The sequence below is a fragment of the Chiloscyllium plagiosum genome, unplaced genomic scaffold (genome assembly GCF_037043375.1).
Source record: "Chiloscyllium plagiosum isolate Xiang-an unplaced genomic scaffold, Cpla_swu_hap1 HiC_scaffold_3, whole genome shotgun sequence".
Classification (NCBI taxonomy): Eukaryota; Metazoa; Chordata; class Chondrichthyes; order Orectolobiformes; family Hemiscylliidae; genus Chiloscyllium; species Chiloscyllium plagiosum.
The window spans coordinates 3,935,626-3,952,202 of NW_028270141.1; the positions used below are offsets into that span (position 1 = coordinate 3,935,626).

At 37.0% G+C, this 16,577-nt stretch overlaps 1 protein-coding gene across 1 annotated transcript in view; it reads left to right on the forward strand.

The window, feature by feature from the left end:
• selenoi (selenoprotein I) overlaps positions 1–15,473 on the forward strand; it is a 54,652-nt gene extending 39,179 nt beyond the window's left edge. Inside the window, exons 7-10 of the mRNA XM_043676308.2 lie at positions 1,601–1,649; positions 2,268–2,448; positions 2,559–2,741; positions 8,755–15,473. Coding sequence (XP_043532243.2) covers positions 1,601–1,649; positions 2,268–2,448; positions 2,559–2,741; positions 8,755–8,868 — 527 coding nt within the window. The 3' untranslated portion in view covers positions 8,869–15,473. The remainder of the gene's footprint in view (positions 1–1,600; positions 1,650–2,267; positions 2,449–2,558; positions 2,742–8,754) is intronic.
• Positions 15,474–16,577: the final 1,104 nt, after the last annotated feature.

Below are 16,577 nucleotides of genomic sequence, written 5' to 3' on the forward strand. Positions count from 1 at the left end.
TTCAAGTAGTGCCTCTGTGCTCTACAAAGGATGAAGGTTCCCATCTGCAGTTCTCCAACAGGGTGAATTTTTAATTTCAGCTTTGTTGCCAATGGGTAGTCAGTTACAGTCCCTCACTTTTTAAGTGGGAGTGAATTACTATCTTCTGACTCTGGGATGATGCAAGACATGTGAAAGGAGTGGGTTTTAACCAAATTATCAAAAAATTCTCAATCAAAGTTGTGTTCCATTGTAAATAAAAACATTGGGGTGTAGGAAATGCTCTGCAGGTCAGGCAGCATTGTGGAAAAACAAATATTAATGTTTTAGGTTGATGACCTTTCATCAAAATGAAGTTGTTCTTGTTATCAACCGCTGGGTTCTGATGAAAGATCGTCAACATAAAATGTTAAATTTTGTTTCCACGAACATTGCCTGACCTGAACAACAATGCAGATTTCTGGAATCTGCAGTATTTTTGGATGTCGGTCTTTTGTCTGTACGTGTGCATACTCCAAAGATTGCTGTCATTTTCAGAGTCAGGACGGTGAATGCTTTGCTGATGTTACTTTTCCAGGCCTTAAACAGTTTCTTCAATCTAAATTTAGAAAGTTGGTTTTTAAATGTAAACTAAGCCATGGTGTTTCATGAACTTGCATACAGAAGGATGTGGACGTTTTGGAGAGGGTACAGAAAAAAATTACCAAGATGTTGCCTAGTGTGGAGGATTTTGGGTATGAAGAAAGTTTTTGGATAGACTGGTTTGTATTCATTGGAATACAGGAGGTTGAAGGGTGACCTGATTAAAAGATGAAAGAGGTGGGGGGATTAGTTTTTAAGAAATGTGTGAAGCAAGTTTTTTTTTCCACACAAGGTGTCGAGTGGCTGGAACATGCTGCCAGAGGTGGTGGTAGGAGCAGAGACACAATAGCGGCATTCAAATGAATATGAAGGGAATAGAGGGATATAGATAGTGAAGAATTTTGATATGCAAGGGCAAAATGGGTTACTGCAGGCTTGGAGGGCCATAGGGCCTGTTCCTGTACTTTTCTATGTGGTTAAAACAAAAACATTTAAGACAACATTCCCATTAGTTTTTGCTATAACAGGTATGTGAAGCTTGTGCTACTAATTCACATGGGTGTTTTTGGAATCCTTCACTAATCAGGCATGAGAAATTCAAATAGGATATAAATGAGTAGGACTTGAATGTTATAACTAGTCCATGAATTTTCATTTTGGATCCTAATAGTCTGTATGTTTCAAACATCTAACGATTACAATTGCAGAAATGTCTGAGTTCATGACTGCAATACTTGGTATTCCAGCACTATGTTCGTGATATTAAATCTTTAACACGCTAGAAAAACATTCAGCATCGTTAATATCTGTTGTTTTAAAACTGCTGTAACATGGGCAACTGTGTTGCACTTATGACAAAACATGAGTTATTTATGCATCGTTCCCACCTTGAGCAAAGTTTTTTTTTTCTTTAGTGATTTTGGATGTGACCATTTTCAAAGCATGCCGTTGTAAATTTATTGAATTGAACACTGAAGTCGTTTCATGGACATAGTATACTGATGCCTATGAGTTGAAATATATTTAATTTATCTTCTAGGTTGTGCCTTTATTGTCACGTTTCCTGTGAGTTTGTACAATGTTTTCAAGTAAGTATCTGAACTTTTTGTTCTTTTGTCACCTTTTTAACATGGTTTTTAACAAGTTTTACCAAGTATTAATATTTCAATTTGAAAATTTTATTATAAAAGTAGAAACATTTTAAAGCTGTTAATATTTTGGAATAATTTTGTTGAATGTTTGCTGTCATGAACTTTGATCATAAATGCACTCTATTAGCTGCATTTATTCTAGTTTTCTTTGAAATTGATTTTTGGGGTCCTTATTTGTACATGTGCTCAGCGATTTTAAAGGAGTCTGGGATTGTAAATGATCATGATTAGCTAATAAAGATAGTGTATCTGTTGTTCTTGGATGACTTATTGCATCTGCGATCCTTTGACCAAGTTATTAAACATAAGAGGGAAAAAAATGCCTTGGAAACCCACGTTTGCAAAATGTTCAATTGTGGAAATAGCATAAAACCTATAGCGGGTCGTTATTTTTATTGAGGTCTATATATTGTGGATCAAAATTTTTTATTTTTAATATTTTACATTGCTTTGCTTTGCTGTGTAGTACAGCATTTCTTATAAATATATTGAAAATTTGGATAACTTGAGTGAAGCTTGACTACTTTTATTAAATGCTGTTCTCTTGTTTCTTAGAGCATATAGGTCTAACACCCTGAAGCACCACTCCTTTTATGAAGCAATGCTGCCATTCGTTTCACCAGTATTGCTTTTCAGTCTTTGCACACTCTGGGTCTGTAGATCACCATATGATATTATGGAGAAACATCCAAGAATAGTATACTTTTTGGTTGGCACAGCCTTTTCTAATCTCACGGTAAGATTATCTGTCTGCCCGTTCACTACCTTTTTTTAATTATAAAGAAATGCTCTTGTATTTTTATTTATGTAAATATGACTAAATGTTTCTTCTCTTCTACTTTGCAGTGTAAGCTCATAGTTTGTCAGATGAGTAATACTCGCTGTCAGCCCCTCAGCTGGTTTCTCCTGCCATTGGTTGTAGGTGTGATTTTTGTAATCTCTGGTATCTTGCAAGACAAAGAATATCATCTTCTCATTATTTTGACTACAGTAATAACTCTTGCACATATTCACTATGGAGTATGTGTGGTAAGTAGATTTTGAGTACTTTGCCACTTAAGTATTTCTAGTTAAACAGTAGTTACTTTACTACGATGTATCATTAGTATTGAGAAACATTTCCGTGGAACTGATTTAGCTTTAAAAGGCATTGCTGTTTGAGGAAAGAGCAAAAGCCTTTATGAACAATGATTATATTTTATTTTCAGTGCCTCCATTATAATTGAAAAATTGATGCTTGTTTATTTTTATAATATGCATCTGGCACTTTGATTCCATACATCTGGACTATTTTTAAATGTTTTCAATTTTCAATTGTTTGGCATTTTCTGATTTTAATGCCGCCGCCACCACCACTCCTCAGTCTTTTTTTCTGCATTGCTACATGAATTAAGCATTTAGCGTTTCTTTGTCTTTGAATTTGACAACTTTTTGAAGACAGTTTTAAAAAGAAAAGCTGAAGTGATTTTAGAGTTGTGATTGTCTCAAGATTTAGACCTAAAAATACAAGAAATAGGAGCACAAGTAAACCATGTGGTCTGTCCAACTTGGTCAGCCATTTAGTGTAATAATGGGATTCAACCCCACTTTCCTGCCTCATTCCTCCCCTCTTGTCACATTCTTTCTTTTGGTTTCTTTTGGTTTCTCGCAAAAAAAATCTATCATAGTTTTGAATACATGCTGTGAAAGAATGCACAACCTCTCTGGTAAATAATTTCTAATATTCACAACCCTTTTGAGTTAAGGTGTTTCTCCTCATCTGTCTAAAATTGTTTTATTTGCTGCATGTTTTCAAAGTCCCTGATCTGAGCACTTTGTGTCTTCTCTATAGTTTTCAACATTAAGGAGGAATGAAAGGCTTGGGGGAGGGATGGTGATGAAGGTGGTAACTAGGATGTTGTCTTGCTCCTATTTGACTAAAAGTCATGAGACTTTGAGGTATGGAGTCCACGTTGATGGATTCAAGACCACTCCCTCCTAATTGTATACCACAATGTTCTGGTGGATCTGTTTGTCAATGGTGCAAGATATATCCTGTATTAGTAATGGAAATATCTGGGAGATTGAAAGGTATCTTATGACTTTCTTCATGTTATCTACCTTTTGATTAGTTACATTCTCAAATTGTGATAAATTTGCAAATAGGATTTTCCCTTTACTGAAACCATGTTGACTTGTAATCATACAATGGTCTTTGATTTGCATTAAGATGACTTTTCTGTAATAGCTTGCAGCATTTTGCCGAGAATTGATATTGGGCTAATTGGCATGTGGTTCCCTGCTTTATTTCTCCTTTCTTTTCTTGAAAACTGATGTAATATTTGCTTGGTTTCAAGTCTACTGGGTTCATTCCAGTGAGTGTGACTGCCTCCTGGAACTAAGTGTCTAGGCAACCTTTTTTCCCCCTTCCCTGATGCACCACAATATTTACACTTAAGGCTTCAGCTCAGCATCCACTAGCTGAAAGTGCCCACATGCTTTAGTGATGGAAGATTAGTTAATAGTTAACATTCAGTAGTCAATTAGTTAATATTACACAGCTAAAGTAATAAATAGGAACTTGTACTTCCTGTGCTTTGAGCTCAACTGTTGGGGGCTGATAAAGGTAGTAAATGGAGGACCCTTTATCCTGCTGTGCATTAAATTCCTACACGAACCCAACTGGTTTGTCTTTTTTGGGTGTTAGCAATGTTGCCTAAGCCAGCATTTATTGCCCATCCTGAATTGCTGAGGACTTGAAGAGTCCACCATGTTGCTTTAGGTACGAAGCCACATGCAGATGAGCAAGGATGCAAGATTTCTTCCTTAATGGACACTATTGAAGTAGATAGGGTTTTAAATGACCATCAACAGTGGTTACCTGGTTACCATTTAGACAATAGACAATAGGTGCAGGAGTAGGCCATTCTGCCCTTCGAGCCTGCACCACCATTCAATATGATCATGGCTGATCATCCTTAATCAGTATCCTGTTCCTGCCTTAGCTCCATAACCCTTGATTCCACTATCCTTGAGAGCTCTATCCAACTCTTTCTTAAATGAATCCAGAGACTGGGCCCCCACTACCCTCTGGGGCAGAGCATTCCACACAGCCACCACTCTCTGGGTGAAGAAGTTTCTCCTGAGCTCTGTCCTAAATGGTCTACCCCGTATTTTTAAGCTGTGTTCTCTGGTTCGGCACTCACCTATCAGCAGAAACATGTTTCCTGCCTCCAGAGTGTCCAATCCTTTAATAATCTGATATGTCTCAATCAGATCCCCTCTCAGTCTTCTAAACTCAAGGGTATACAAGCCCAGTCACTCCAGTCTTTCAGCATAAGGTAGTCCCGCCACTCCAGGAAGTGACCTAGTGAACCTACGCTGCACTCCCTCAATAGCCAGAATGTCTTTCCTCAAATTTGGGGACCAAAACTACACACAATACTCCAGGTGTGGTCTCACCAAGGCCCTGTACAGCTGCAGAAGAACCTCTTTGCTTCTATACTCAATCCCTCTTGTTATGAAGGCCAGCATGCTATTAGCCTTCTTCACTGCCTGGTGTACCTGCATGCTTACCTTCATTGACTGGTGTACAAGAACACCCAGATCTCTCTGTACTGCCCCTTTACCTAAATTGATTCCGTTTAGGTAGTAATCTGCCTTCTTGTTCTTGCCACTAAAGTGGATAACCATACATTTATCCACATTAAACTGCATCTGCCCACTCACCTAACCTGTCCAGGTCACCCTGTAATCTCCTAACATCCTCCTCACATTTCACCCTGCCACCCAGCTTTGTATCATCAAAATTTGCTAATGTTATTACTAATACCATCTCCAAATCACTAATTGTAAAAAGCTGCGGTCCCAGCACTGATCCCTGCGGTACCCCACTGGTCACTGCCTGCCATTCCGAAATGGAGCAGTTTATCACTATTCTTTGTTTCCTGTCAGCCAGCCAACTTTCAATCAAAGTTAGTCCTTTGCCCCCAATACCATGCGCCCTAAGTTTGCTCACTAACCTCCTATATGGGACTTTATCAAAAGCTTTCTGAAAGTCCAGGTACACTATATCTACTGGATTTCCCTCGTCCATCTTCAGAGTTACATCCTCAAAAAATTCCAGAAGATTAGTCAAGCATGATTTCCCCTTCATAAATCCATGCTGACTCTGACCTATCCAGATGTATCATAATTTCATCCTTTATAATAGACTCCAGCATCTTTCCCATCACTGAGGTCAGACTAACTGGTCTATAATTTCCTGTTTTCTCTCTCCCACCTTTCTTAAAAAGTGGTACAACATTAGCCACCCTCCAATCCGCAGGAATTGATCCCGAATCTATCGAACTCTGGAAAATAATCACCAACGCATCCACGATTTCTCGAGCCACCTCCTTCAGTACCCTGGGATGTAGACCATCAGGCCCCGGGGACTTGTCAACCTTCAGACCTAACTGTCTCTCCAACACCAATTCCTGGCAAATATAAATTTCTTTCAGTTCAGGTCCTTCAGCCACTGTTACCTCCTGAGATTGCTTGTGTCTTTCCTAGTGAACACCGATCTGAAGTACCAATTCTTCTGCCATTTCTTTGTTCCCTGTAATATATTCCCCTGTTTCTGCTTTCAAGGGCCCAATTTTAGTCTTAAGCATTTTTCTTTGCCTTTCACATACCTAAAAAAACTTTTATTATCCTCCTTTTTTATATTTTTGGCCAGTTTACCTTCGTACCCTCATTTTTTTTTTCTCTGCGTATTTCCTTCTTCGTAATCCTCTGTTGTTCTTTAAAAGCTTCCCAGTCCTCCGTTTTCCCACTTATCTTTGCTATGTTATACTTTTTTCTCTTTTAACTTTGTTTCTTAACTTCCCTCGTCAGCCACGGCCACCCTGCCTCCTCCTAGGATCTTTCTTCCTTTTTTGGAATGAACTGATCCTGCATCTTTTAAATAGATTTTAGATTTAGATTACTTAGTGTGGAAACAGGCCCTTCGGCCCAACAAGTCCATACTGACCTACCAAAGCGCAACCCACCCAGACCCATTCCCCTACATTTACCCCTGCACCTAACACTACGGGCAATTTAGTATGGCCAATTCACCTGACCTGCACATTTTTGGACTGTAGGAGGAAACCAGTGCACCCGGAGGAAACCCACGCAGACACGGAGAATGTGCAAACTCCACACAGTCAGTTGCCTGAGGCAGGAATTGAACCCGGGTCTCTGGCGCTGTGAGGCAGCAGTGCTAACCACTGTGTGCCACCGTGCCACCCACAATTCTGCATTATACACAGAAATATCTGCCATTGTTCCTCCACTGTCATCCCTGCTAAGGCATTGCACCATTGAACTTTGGCCAGCTTCTCCCTCAGCTCCATAGTTCCCTTTATTCAACAGAAATATTGTCACTTCCGATTGTACCCTCTTTCCCCCTCAAATTGCAGATTGAAGCTTATTGTATTATTGTCACTACTTCCCAATGGCTCCTTCACTTCGAGGTCCCTGATCAATTCTGGTTCGTTGCACAGTACCAGATCCAGAATTGCCTTCTCCCTGCTAGGCTCCAGCACCAGCTGTTCTAAGAATCCATCTGAGGCACTCCATAAAGTCTCTTTCTTTTTTAGATTAGATTAGATAACTTTACAGTGTGGAAACAGGCCCTTCGGCCCAACAAGTCCACACCGCCCCGCCGAAGCGCAACCCACCCATACCCCTACATTTATCCCTTACCTAACACTACGGGCAATTTAGCATGGCCAATTCACCTGACCTGCACATCTTTGGATTGTGGGAGGAAACCGGAGCACCCGGAGGAAACACACACAGACACTGGGAGAACGTGCAAACTCCACACAGTCAGTCGCCTGAGGCGGGAACTGAACCCAGGTCTCTGGCATTGTGAGGCAGCAGTGCTAACCACTGTGCCACCGTGCCGCCCAATTGGTCTTGAGGACCAATACCATCCTGATTCTCCCAGTCTACCTGCATGTTGAAATCCCCCATAACGACTGTAGTAACATCTTTGCGACAGGCCAATTTCGGCTCCTGATTCAACTTGCATCTGACATCCAGACTACTGTTTGGGGGCCTGTAGATAACTCCCAAGAGAGTCTTTTTACCGTTGGTATTTCTCAGCTCTATCCATACTGACTCTACATCCCCTGATTTTAGGTCCCCCTGCACAAGGAACTGAATATCATCCCTTACCAACATGGCCACCCCACCCCCTCTGCCCGTCAGTCTGTCCTTACGATAGCACGTGTAGCCTTGAATATTCATTTCCCAGGCCCTGTCCACTTGAAGCCACGTCTCAGTTATCCCCACAACATCGTATCTGCCAATTTCCAAAAGAGCCTCTTATTTCTAATGCTTCGTGCATTCATATATAGTATTTTTTAATTTTGTTACTGCCCTCACCCTTCCCATCAACTCCTAATGCATTCAACCTTACAGCATGATCCCTTTTTGAGTTTTCTGCTTCATTGATACATGTCTTCTGCTTCAAGTCTTTTTTGACTTCCCTTGTTTTAATTCTGTTTTTAACATTTCTATCATGGTGGGATTTGAACCACAAGATCCCAAGACATGAGCCTGTCACTGCCTCCCCAATATTATATACTCTTTCCTGATGCCTGACTTTGGACGTAATCTCCTGACTGTACACCCTCCTGACCATAGATTGAAAAAGCTGGCTCTTTTTAAAGGAATGACGAGTTTGTTTTGCATTTTTTTCACATGCTGTGGCCATCTATATTAGTGAATTAGAGAAAACATAACCTTGACCCCATAGATAAGTACTCTTTATGCTGGTGAACTACATGGCAACAAAATTGCCATGAAAGGTAGACTAATAAACCATGTCAAGAATGACTCAAAATTGAACTAATGAGTTGAAAAAGGTTGAAATATATATAGAGCTGGAAGCAGTTTTGCAATATCACAATGATTGGAAATACCCTGATGCACCTTAGCATTGAGAATAGCCAGGAATTAGATAAGTGTTACTTTCAAGGAATTAAAAACATGTCTTTTGAAATAAACATCTTTATTCTCTTTTACATAGGTGAATCAACTGAGCAAACATTTTAACATTTACGTATTCTCATTGAAAAAACCAAACATTGAATGACTAGAGGAGGAACAGAAAATTGGCTTGCAGGCTTCTGAAGTATTGTAAAGAATAGCAACAGAAGAGCCTGTGAATGCTTCAACCATCACTGCAAACTGTGCCCCCCACCACCAACAGTAGAAAACAGGAGATTTAGATGGTCCCTCCTAAGTATTAAGATATTGTTTAATGAAGAGGTACTGATAAAATGAATAACTTAATTATGTAAATAGACAATAACTGTACACAAAGGTTGTGTGCAATTGGCTGGCACTGTTTTTTTTTGACGTGACGCTCCCTTTCATTCAAGTTCTATTGTACTATCGGACTCTTTGATTAAAATAGATGGTAACTTGTATCCAAGACAATGGATGAAGAAACATTTCGTTGGACTTCCACTCTTTTTAGATTCAGAACCTAGTCCTTGGGTAATGTGATTATACTTTTGTTTTTTTCTGCATTGTCCGCATTTTTTTTTCAACTTGTCCTGAAACATAATTCCATCTTTCCTAGTATACTGGAGATTGTGTTCTCTTGCCTATAGTCTGAGTAAAATGGCCAATTTTGGAAATTGCACATTTTTACAAAGATGGAATAGTAATGGAGTCTTGAGTATGAGTTTGCCACAGCTCATGTTTAAACCTCTTTTCTGAGAAAGTTATAGCTTTTGCAAAAGAAATTGGATGGAAATATTAAAAATGAAGTTCATTATCCAAAACCAATCAAAATCTTAAATAGATGTTCTCAGTTCTTCTGTTTCAGTTTTTTTTGTGTGGTGGTGAATGCATGCCGATTTTTCTACAATATAGTTTTTTCAATGGGAGATTTGTGCTTGAATGAAGAGTATACTAAAAGTCTCAGAGCAAGGTATACTTGGAAGGAACAAGCATTACTAGTAGTAGTTGTGTTTATTTTACAAACCAGAGGTTTAGTTCCTAAATACTGTTTAGGAAAAGCAATTTAATGTGTGTATTTTCATTTTTGGCAATTACACTCAGTTAAGGTGGAGGGGTGTAGAGAAGGGGTAGAACTATCTGATAGTCATGTTTCATAATATAATAATCCATACTTAATTTGGATCCTTGTTAAGCACAAGTTAGTTAATGGTCTCACTTCCATAGAGGCAAAGCTTGCCATAATAAAATATTGCAATATTCATTTTCATAACTAATTTCTTCCAAAATATTTGGATCTGTTGAATAGAATCTGTTCTAATAACTTTTATGTTTTCATGCTAACCATTTTGTACTAACTCCAGTTTCTTTTTAAAGCAATTTTGACTGGGCCAACTAATTATAACCATATGATTAATTGTATTGCAGCTTCAATGAGATACCAGCAAGTCTTGCACAGTTGTATCAATAATTGTCTCTGAATATGAACTAAAGTTCTAATATCATGGCAAAATATCAAATCCACCTTTTTATGTTTTTAACTATCTGTAGTTAAAAAGTGAAGTTTGAATCCACTTAATGCCTCTTTGTTGTGCCTCACTGACCTCTTGGAAACTTTAGAATAATCATCTTTATATCACTTACTATTTCACCTGTGGTTTGTGTGTTTGATTCTGATGTTTCAAACATATGTTGTCAGAATTCTAAGAGATGAATACCTAAAGTTTTTAGCTTTGTAATTCAGTCAGATTGAATCTGACTTGAAAGTCATAAATTGAAAGTGCTTAATTTGACCATCAACTTTCAACCAAAATACAATTCAAAGCCCACTTGTGATTCATATTTGTTGTTGGAAGGAGTCCATGATCAATTGTTTGACTAGTTCCCTTCATTTATTAAAGGGTGCAATGCTATGGAATATTGTTTTTCTTTAATTTGCGGCTTCAGGTTGCATGTAACTTCTACCTTTTTTTATTCCAATTTGTAGAAGAGATTGAGATCCTGGTAGTGCATTAGTTCAAATCGGAATGTACAGTGAGCTGGCTGATCTAGCAATGGTTTTAATACTACCTCTTGTATATGAGGATGTCGGTCCTTTTAACAACTGTGTCAATTTGTGAAGTACTACTTGAAACTAATGCAGAAGTTTGTTTAATATTAGAGGTAGAAGCACTTTCTGTGCCAATTCCAGACGAGTCTGTTATTTCCGGGTTCAGACAGTAACTGAATCATGAATTCATGCAAATGTAACTTTTTTATTGATTTTTAGCTGCTGATGTAATTATTGTAACATTTTTGTTAGGGATGTCAATGAACTATATCTTAAGCTAATATTAAGTGTTGCTATTTACAATTTAATTTTGCTTTCCTCTCCATCTACTCAGTTAAATTGCCAGTAATGTGATTGTGTCTTAAACACTTAATTGGTGTGGAGCATTGATGTGTGAACATCCTCATGGCTTTCAGTTGTTATGGGTACACATTATTTGATTAATTCTCAAGAGGCTGTTATTTTGTACAGAAATATCTAAATACAACTTTGCTGTTAATGAAAAATAAACTCTTCTCCTATTATGAATTAATGCATGGTTAAGTTGGTTAGATATGTACAATGAATGCTGACTTGAAATAATTGCAGATATTTGATAGTGTAAATAGGTTCTTATGTTGTATAGTGGTTCTCAATGTCAGAAAATGAGTTGTGGTGAAGTGACCACAGAACTTATGTGCCTCCCTTGTATCACTGGATTTTGCAATTTTTTTTTATATTCCTAGTAATATCCTGCAAAAAGTACAATACCTTCCCCCTGCTTCAGTTAAAAGCTTTTAAGTAGAAGTTCAATCAAACCGCTTCTATGGAGAAAGTAGTGAACATTCTTGTACACTAAGGTGACTTGTGGTTTTCTTGATGAAAGTTAAAGTTTAGTATTTCCACTTGCATATCTTACTAGCTTTTTTTGTAAGAAGTGTCAGTGGCTGCAGTTTTTTTTTAACCATTTTAAGATTTTGATATTTCTTGCAGGCATTATTCTCCTTGGCCTTTGCCATGTAATTTCATAGTGGTAAAAACAGAACAGCTTAACAATCTTGTCACTTTTTTTTTCTTTTTAAGTAGCAGTGGCAGTCTAGGTTTTCTAGAACACTTAATCCAAATGTTGGATATGAGGGGCTGATGGTCAAATTTTGGCTTTGTTTACATCCCTCTCTCTACCACAAATAGTTTAACTGTTTATTAGCACTAAAACCTGTAAGCATCTTATGTAATTAATGCAAAAACCTTTTGTTTTTTTGGGTTTTGGGTCCAGGGTGCATGGTTACTCCAGATTCCATTAGTACCAAAGGTCCTGTATAATGAAAATGATAAATTATTTCCATTCAAACTGAAACAATTAAACCTTAACAAATTTATACTAGATTGTGAAGTGCTTTTCACACCTGCCATTGTAGTGTACTGTTAATTCAATTTGCACATTGATCTTGTTTACAAGTTAATACCACAATACAGCTGTGTAGAAATCTGTTTTCTATCCTTTTGAAAGCCGATTTTATTCAAATAGTTAACCCATTTTGCTGCTCAATTGCTGACATTTTTAAATTTGGGAATGTTTGTTTGTTTGTTTGTTTTTGTTTGTTTAATTAACTTAATTGTGTGCATGTTGTATAATTCAGAAGCCTGAATACAGCTTAATTTGTGATATTATTTAAATTGATATTTAATGTCTTATGCAGGCAATTAAACGTATTCAGATTATATCTGTCTCTATTAGATGTATTCAGTAATATTTTGCTGCCTTGAGTTTGCTTCTGAAACTGATTGTTCAAGGCTGCTCGTTTTTGTTTCTTTGTTCCTCAGTAAATTAATTTAAAGAATAAGTGGGATATGAAAAGAAGAGATGGACGTTCTCATAAACCTTGGATGATAGTTAAAAGCACATTTAAGCAGTTCGGGGTTTGTCTGTTTTGGGGAAAAATCTGGTGAAAGGAATAATTTTCAAAAATGCTAAACCAAAATATGAACTTTCTTTCCTGTAAATCTAAAATGCCACAATGTAATAGTTTGCAGATGCCATTTCAGTTGGAGCTTATTTTGGAGAACATTGAGAAGACTGCATATAATTTAAACACTTGTGAATGTCTTAAATTTTGATCACTACCTGTTAACTGAGAGATTTAACAATAAAAGTGAAATGAGCTTGTTAACTGGTTATTAAATCAATTTAAATGCAACTTTTCCAGTCATCTTGTAAACATAGCCTTGAAGATGCACTTTGTCAGAATTGATTCAAATTGTTTACTGCCAACCTTGGGTGTATTAAGAGTTCTGTGATTTTCATACACTCTTCTCGTTAACTTTAGTATATCAACAGGTAACAATTTCATGCTTATCAGGCAATAATTTTGAAATCTTTTTTGATTTTTAAATCTCATTTTAATACTTTTATTTTGAATTGCTAAAAATTGAAGGGATTTTGGTTTGAACTTAGCTTTTGCATTCCTCATTGTGACAATGCAGGAAATGGTGGGTATGCAAAAATCTGTTTTCTTTGCAACTTGTCTGAGTTCTGGTCTCTGATTTAACTGAATTAATTGCATACATAATATTTCAGAGAACCTTATTTTGGACAGCCCTCCAAATTTAAAGAAAAGTTAAAATAATTTATCAGTATTGCACCTTTTGTGATAATAAATGACAGCTCTAAAGTACATGCTTGGACTTTGGAAAGAATGGAATGTTATACGTGAGTTGCCAGAAGTGACTTGGTTACAAAAATCAATAAAATAAATTGTCTGAATGTTTGTGTTTGTTTGTTTAAATGAGGAAAATATTTTGCTTTATATGATAGGCAGGATTACTACAAATACTATGTTCTACCCAGTACACTGGTTTCACCAATAGTGCTTTCCCCTCCCCTTTTAAGGTCCTAATTTGCAAATAAGAAAAAGCAAGCATCACTGAATATGATAGGCACAGGGAGGAAAATGTGGGTAACTGCTTCACCTTCTCCACAGTTAGTCTCCTTCATTAGGAAGAAGACCTTTTATGATGAAGACCTACTGAGGGATGACTGCTTTTTAAAGCCATAACAGTTTATTCTTAAGTACAAGAAGTTTTTTTTGACATTGCAAAATTTGATCTCTTAGTCTTAAATGGTATTTTCAATGAGTTCAGTTCATCTTTTGCACTATTGAATTTCGATTTGCTTTTTAATTGGCTTGTAGGTAACTTTCACAAGTGTATCCATGTTCCCTGGCTGAAAGGGCAGAATTTGGAAGCTCCCACGTTCCTATAGAGAATTGTGGTTATAAGTCTTGTGACAAATTGGTAAAAGATTACCTTATGACATAATTATGGGACCATTAAAATTGCAGCTGAGGAATTAAATAATCATAGTATTCAAATTAAGATTTGTTTGATTAGTGATTTATTGTATATAAACATATTTCACACTACAACTGACTACAATCTACTTGTTTCATGAGGACTAAATATCATCTAATATGCCTTTGTCCTTGACTCCCAAAATGTGTTTTTCATAAACATCAATAAAGAACAAGTTGGGAAAGCCCTTGCTGCCTTTGCTTGAAACACCCAGGCTACCTCATTAGCTTTTTATTAGAAAAATAATTGGGATGACTGGTATTAATACCCTAATAGTACTAATATATTCCATAAAGAGCTCTATTACGTTGCTCTCTTGCAGATCATTATTTGTTACAAAAATAACAACAAGGTTTAAATTAAAGGATAGAGGGCAAGCTATATACACACACACACACACACACACACACACACACACACTGTTGTAAACTCTATGCAGGTCCTGAGGTACCTGTGCAGATTTGGTGCTGAAAACTAAGTGTATGCTAATTCACTGTTGAATTTCATGAAGAGGCAGCTTGGTGGTACACATTCTATAATTAAATTAGTTTACTGTCAAGAAGTTTAAGTCTTTATTTTGTTACATTATCAGGGTTTTGTAATCCACAAATGATTGGATTCATAATCAAATTCTGATGTTCTTGTTCAAAACTCATAGGAGATTGCATCCTGATTGCGAATGAATCCTAAGGTGCATTTTCTTGATAATTGTACTTTTAGTCTATGTTTTAAGTATTAAAAAACTTTTTAATGCTGTTTTCTTCATATGAAGTAATGATCGACATTATGATTAAGTAAAAAAGTTCACAATCCTGTTGCTTGCATATCATGCTTGCAGAAAGTTGTTCAAAAATGTACCGGAGGTAATTCAATTGGTATAGCATGTAGACATTTGACAACTTTCTTGCATGTCTTCAGAACTATATATTCAGTTGGTCAGATTACTTACATCCCACTAACTGGTCTTTCACTTTTAACTGAATTTATTGGGAATGCCACATTGCATACAGGAATGTGTCATATTTACTGGTCATTATTTCAGCTGAAGTCATGCATAACATACATTTTTATTCTGATGGTCACAGAAATGTATGACTGCTGTTGGATGAGGTCCTGTGGTAGCTTTAGTTTGTAAAATGCTACCTATTTATTTGTAAAGATTAACTTGGAGGAAGTTTAATAAAACTGGAGGGGAAAAGTGTTTTGATTTGTTTTGTCTTATATAATCTGATAACTGAAGTTATTAGGACATGGTGATTTATTGAAAGTATAACCTTTTTAATATCCTCTTTGAAATTCACTTGTCAATGTTCCTTAATTATAAAGTATGTTGAATTTGTGCTCATGGAAAAATATCTTGACAACTCGATTTTTAAATAAAATTATGCATAACTTCTACATTCCCAAACAAAACATTTTTTCTGAAATATTTCAAAAATGTGAGCTTGAAGTTTGTACTGGATCATAGACAATTTTAAGAGAGCAGTTGTGAAGCTATGTAACAGGTTTTTGGACCATTATTCTGCTTGCCTCCATATTCCCACTCCTTCATTCTTCCACTTTTTTTTTTAAAAAAAAAGCTCCAAATGGTTTGGAAGGACTAATGATCTTTTGCACTCCAAAAGTGCATATTTTATAGATGGTATAAACTGCTACTGAGCATTCCACCTCCCCCAACTTGCACCTTTGTAGATGGTGGACAGGATTTTGGTGGGTGGTACAGATGGTGAGTTATTCACTACAATATTCCTAGCCTCTGACCTGTTCTCATAGCCACTCTGAATCCTCCACTAAACAGAAACTCAACTGGACTCATTCAAAAAATATGTAGTTTATGTAGTATCAAGGGGTGGTGGTTAGGTTGCCTCTTTATTGGAGATGGTCATTGCCAGGCATTTGTGTGGCCTAAATGTCGTCTTCTATTTTGTCAGCCCAAACCTAGATGTTGTCCAAATCTTGTTGCAGTTGGGCATGCACTTTCAGTAGCTGGTGTAGCATGTAGTGCTGAACACTGCATCACATATGAACATTCCCAATTCTGACCTTCTGATGGAGGGAAGGTCATGATGAAATAGCAGAACGATTAGGGTTAGAACACTACTGTGATGGACCTATGCAACAACCACAACTGTCAGATATGACTCCAACAGTGGAACTATTTTTCCCCTTAGTTTTTATTTACTTAAGCTTTGCTAGGGCTCATTTTTGATTGCAGGGGCATTTGCTTTCACCTCCCAACCTTGCTCTGTGTAGTACTGATTGATTTTTGATGTTTTCAAAATATTAGTCACTTTCATCTCTCAAAAGTCTTAACTTTTCCAATCTTTCTTCATAAGTGGAGTATGTCATTCCTGCAACTACGTCAGAGAGTGTGCAGCAGTCAAAGTGTATTCACATGCTAAAGTGTGGCACCTATAACAATTGCAACTCTTTAATTTATGCTGTTCTCAATTTTTTCTCTTCGAAATGTATCACCTCCCTGAAGAAGTTCACCTGCCACCTTC